At 48.4% G+C, this 4,358-nt stretch overlaps 1 protein-coding gene across 1 annotated transcript in view; it reads left to right on the top strand.

Annotated features, from left to right (window-relative positions):
- The window catches only part of psmf1 (proteasome inhibitor subunit 1), a gene marked incomplete at its 5' end in the record, with an annotated part of 4,047 nt that extends 2,009 nt beyond the window's left edge, over positions 1-2,038 (top strand). The window contains one exon of the mRNA XM_031840718.1: positions 631-2,038. Within this exon, the coding sequence (XP_031696578.1) occupies positions 631-682 (52 nt within the window). The remainder of the gene's footprint in view (positions 1-630) is intronic.
- Between the last annotated feature and the right edge of the window lie 2,320 nt (positions 2,039-4,358).

Genomic DNA, 4,358 nt, shown 5'->3' with positions numbered 1-4,358 from the left:
CACACACACACACACACACACACACACACACACACGCTCTCTTACACACACTCACACACACACACACACACACACACACACACTCAGTCAGTCCCATCCGACGACTCTACTCAGACACAGAGATATTAAATATGTATGTGACATTGAGGGATCTGCAGCCTCCACAAGCTGATCTTCCACCAGCTTGTGGAGGTCCTGGTTCAGAGCTGTGAAGCTGATCATCTCAGATGATCGGTGATAACTGATGAACACGATGAAGGTTTAACTCGAGGGAAGACGTCTCTGTTTGTGTTTCTGTGAACAAATCCAATACTCCGAGCAGAGACAGCAGAAACACACAAGCTGATTCATTATATTTTAATACCATTATTATACCATATTATTATTTGTCCTTTTCTCTCACTTCTACTTCAGTTTGATTCTACTGTTCCCATTATTACTTCAAGCCGAAGTAACAGTATTCTTTTATAAATATAAATAAATGTCTTGACATCGAGGTCAGGATATATATAACACTTCTTTTTTTAATATTTTATTTAATTCAGTGTGCTTTTAAACAGGCAGTAAAACTGTGCAAAAAATGTCTTGCGTCAGTGAACTAAAATATGACGATGTTGTGTTGTTTTTTAGGCCGGATCCGGACCACATGCCCCCCCCTGGCTATGACGACATGTTCATGTAGTACTTCCTGCTTTTCCACTCGCAACAACAACTTCCTGTCCTCCAGCCAATCGGAGCCAGGAGGAGGTCCTCCTCTTCACCTGGGTTAGAATAAAGAAAATGTTTTCCTCTTTATTTTCTCCTGTTCTCTTCTTGTTCACAACTAATAAACTGGTGTATATAACTCATGTAGAAGTACTCTTCCAGATAATCCAGATTCATACTCTCATGAGTGTTCCTTGACAGGGCTGTAGTTTTATGCCTGTAGATTTTGATGAGTCTCGTTCGTCTCCTTCATCCTCGGAGTGTTGAGCGGTGGGTTTTGGCTGTAATGTTGCCTGGAGAGCGTACGGCAGCGGCGTTGCAGAGTCCAGATCAGGATCCACTCGACCATGTCCCTCAGATAAAAAACAAAAAAGTTCAGCGGTGTATTTTCCTTTTGTATCAGTTGTATATGTCTTATTCAAATACACCTGTTTCTTTCTTTACCTCTTGGATATTAATTACTTCATGTGTCTCTGCTTTGCCTTGTCCTCTCTGCTCCAGACACCGTTTGAGTTTATCTGATTTTTGTCGTAGGCTAAAGTTGCCTTTTTCAGGGAACCCCAATTTTATCCGTTCTTCCAATTGTTTGGCCGTCTGATTATCTTTGTCCCACATGTATTTTATTATCGGAGGTAAGACCGTGGCATCATTCATCATTCATATCTTTCTCCCAAATTTCTCTGTCAGATGGAGACTGAATAAACCTTTGTTTACCCATTCGTTGGGATGTTGGCAGCTCACTCTCCCATATTTTCCTTTCATGAACATGACATTTGGTCCATCGCCCCCATATTCCACTAAACCTCTCTCTCTTATATGGGGCTAACACGTTTCTTTCTCTTTCTTTCTCTTTAAACAGTCGTCACCATGAGTTTCTAGATTTGTTTCTGGCACAATCTGAATAAAAGCCGTTGCTCTAGACTCCCAGTCTAAGCCTTCCACTAGACAACCTTTATCCTTACGGACTCGTAGTCTTTAAGGTCAAGGGACTCCAGCGCTTAAAGTCTAACCCAAAGATCTTCAACCTCGAAGGCAGACACCAAACGCTCACCCCTGTTTTCCAGCTTAGGTCAAAGGACTACAATGCTTAGCGTACCTCCCTCTAAGGTCTGCAACACTAAACACTCATCCTTGTATTCCAGTCCTCCAAGACAACATTTATCCTTACGGACTCGTAGTCTCTTAGGTCCAAGGACTTCAGTGTTTAACGTCTACCCCCAAGATATTAAACCTTTAGTGTATTCAACGTGACTGTCAAACACTCACCCTTATTTTCCAGTAACCCAATCGCTTCTGCTCAGAAAAACGGCAGGATACGAGTTTAACCAACATCCCCAATAAACCCACAAAATAAAAAAACCTAATGTGAGTAATAAGAGACAACTTTTGTTTCCTAATTCATTGCTATCATATATGTCAATTTCACGAACACGATTCATTTTCAAAATTTCAGCGACTCACCAAATGAGAATTTGTAGTTATTTGGACTCAACAGGTCCATCTGGATCGGATCCCAGTGAAGACGATCAGGACAGGGATCGGGCCTCTCTCTCTTAATTTTGTCTGGAGGTAAGTAGAGGCAGAAGGAAGGAGTTTCCTTCTGAAGGGCCACTTCACCGACCTCTGTTGGCTCCTGATGCTGGAACATTCTCATACAACACAGTTATCTTTAGGAGCAGAGAGGGAGAATTCTTCTTTTACACAACAGATACGGTAAAGTTCAGAGCAAAATTACTTATGCATGAATACAATATACTGAGTAGAAATATATACTAAGTAAGTAGAAATATATACTATGTAAAAAATGACCATTACAAGATGAAGTAATCTTCTCTCCGTGGTGACGATGTAGAACTACTCTTCTCTCCGTGGTGACGATGTAGAACTACTCTTCCCTCAGTGGTGACGATGTAGAAGTTGTAACGTGTGACGAAGTCGCTTCATGCCGCGAGAGCGAACTCTCCTCTGTCCTGATTCTCCTGGATCTGTCTGCGGCCTTTGAACCACCAGATCGTCCTCTCCACCCTCGAGGGGATGGGCGTCTCAGTCTCTGCACTCTCCCTGTTTGCATCCTACCAGACAGGTCGATCCTACCAGGTGACATGGAGGGGAGCCGTATCGGAACCACGCATGCTGACTACGGGGGTTCCACTAGGTTCAGTCCTGGGTCCCCTTCTCTTCTCGCTCTACACATCTCTGGGTTCTGTTATTCGCTCGCATGACTTCTCTTACCAGTGTTATGCCGATGAAACCCAGCTGGTCTTGTCATTTCCCCCCGGTGACACTCAAGTGGACGTACGCATCGCTGCGTGCTTGGCTGACATCGAAGAGGATGACGACACACCACCTGAAGCTCAACCTGGACAAAACCGAGCTACTGTTCCTCCCAGGGAAGGGTTGCCCACACCAAGACCTGTCCATCACCATTGATGATACCGTGGTGACGCCAACTCGGACTGTGAGGAACCTGGGTGTGACCCTGGATGACCAACTGTCGTTCTCAGCAAACTGTGAATTCCCTGTGTTCCTGTAAGTTTCCTGTTCTGATTTAAGTATTCATTAAATTCCCGCTTCACTCTACTTCTGGTCTGGTCTGCGTTTGAGTTCTCCATCATGCCCCGTGACATGATCTGGCCCAAGATGGACTCAGCAGACCACCGTTTGGAGTGCCGTCTCCCTGAGTGGTATGAACAGTTTATGGGAACCCGCCTGACCTTTGGAGGGCCTCGGAGTGTCCAGAAGGCAAATTGTGACTTGTTGGACTCAGCGGACCAACATTTTGAGCGTTTTTCCCCTGAGTGGCATGAACAGTTTGCGGGGACCCGCCTGGCCTTGGGAGGTCCTCGGAGTGTCCAGAAGGTGAACCGTGACCCGATGGACATCCCTTTCAACCCTCATAGGAAGCAGAGGAAAGGTCAGACTCCCGTTCCAGCTGGGCCGCAGCGAGCCCCTGTCTCCGCCAAGCCGTAGTGGGCTCCAGTTCCAGCTGCAGCGGGTTCTGGCCGCTGCCGCCGTCGAGCCGCAGCGGGTTCCAGTTCCGGCCGCTGCCTCCGCGGGGCCACAGATGACTCCAGCTCCCCGTGTCCGGTCAGTGGTCCGCCCGACTCCATATCGAGCAACCGCCTCAACGAGTTCCTGTTCCTGCCACGTCAGTGCCGCAGCTATCCCCGGACCCGGCCACCGCCGCCTCAGCGCCGCAGCTATCCCCGGACCCGGCCATCGCCGCCTCAGCGCCGCAGCTATCCCCGGACCCAGCCATCGCCGCCTCAGCGCCGCAGCTATCCCCGGACCCGGCATCCACCGCAGCTATCCCTGGACCCAGCTATCCGAGCAGCAGCGACCTCCAGTTCTTGCCGCCGCTGTCTCCGAGCAGCAGCTGGCTCCAGTTCCAGCCGCCGCCGTCTCCGAGCAGCAGCAACCTCCAGTTCCAGCCGCCGCCGTCTCCGAGCAGCAGCAACCTCCAGTTCCAGCCGCCATCTCCGAGCCGCAGCGGGCCCCAGTTCCAGCCACAGCGGGTTCCAGTCTGTCTTCTGTTTTCATGACAGTCCGAGCATGTGAATGCAGCTCTACTGTTCATCAATATAATGCTGTAACTCTGAGGTGATGATGGTGACCCAGCGATGTCCAGTAGTCTCCAGTGAGAGCAACAGTTG

Source organism: Anarrhichthys ocellatus, unplaced genomic scaffold (genome assembly GCF_004355925.1).
Source record: "Anarrhichthys ocellatus isolate YVR2014 unplaced genomic scaffold, GSC_Weel_1.0 scaffold3191, whole genome shotgun sequence".
Classification (NCBI taxonomy): Eukaryota; Metazoa; Chordata; class Actinopteri; order Perciformes; family Anarhichadidae; genus Anarrhichthys; species Anarrhichthys ocellatus.
Note: the sequence above shows the minus strand (reverse complement) of the source record. Positions and strands in the feature narration are given on the sequence as shown.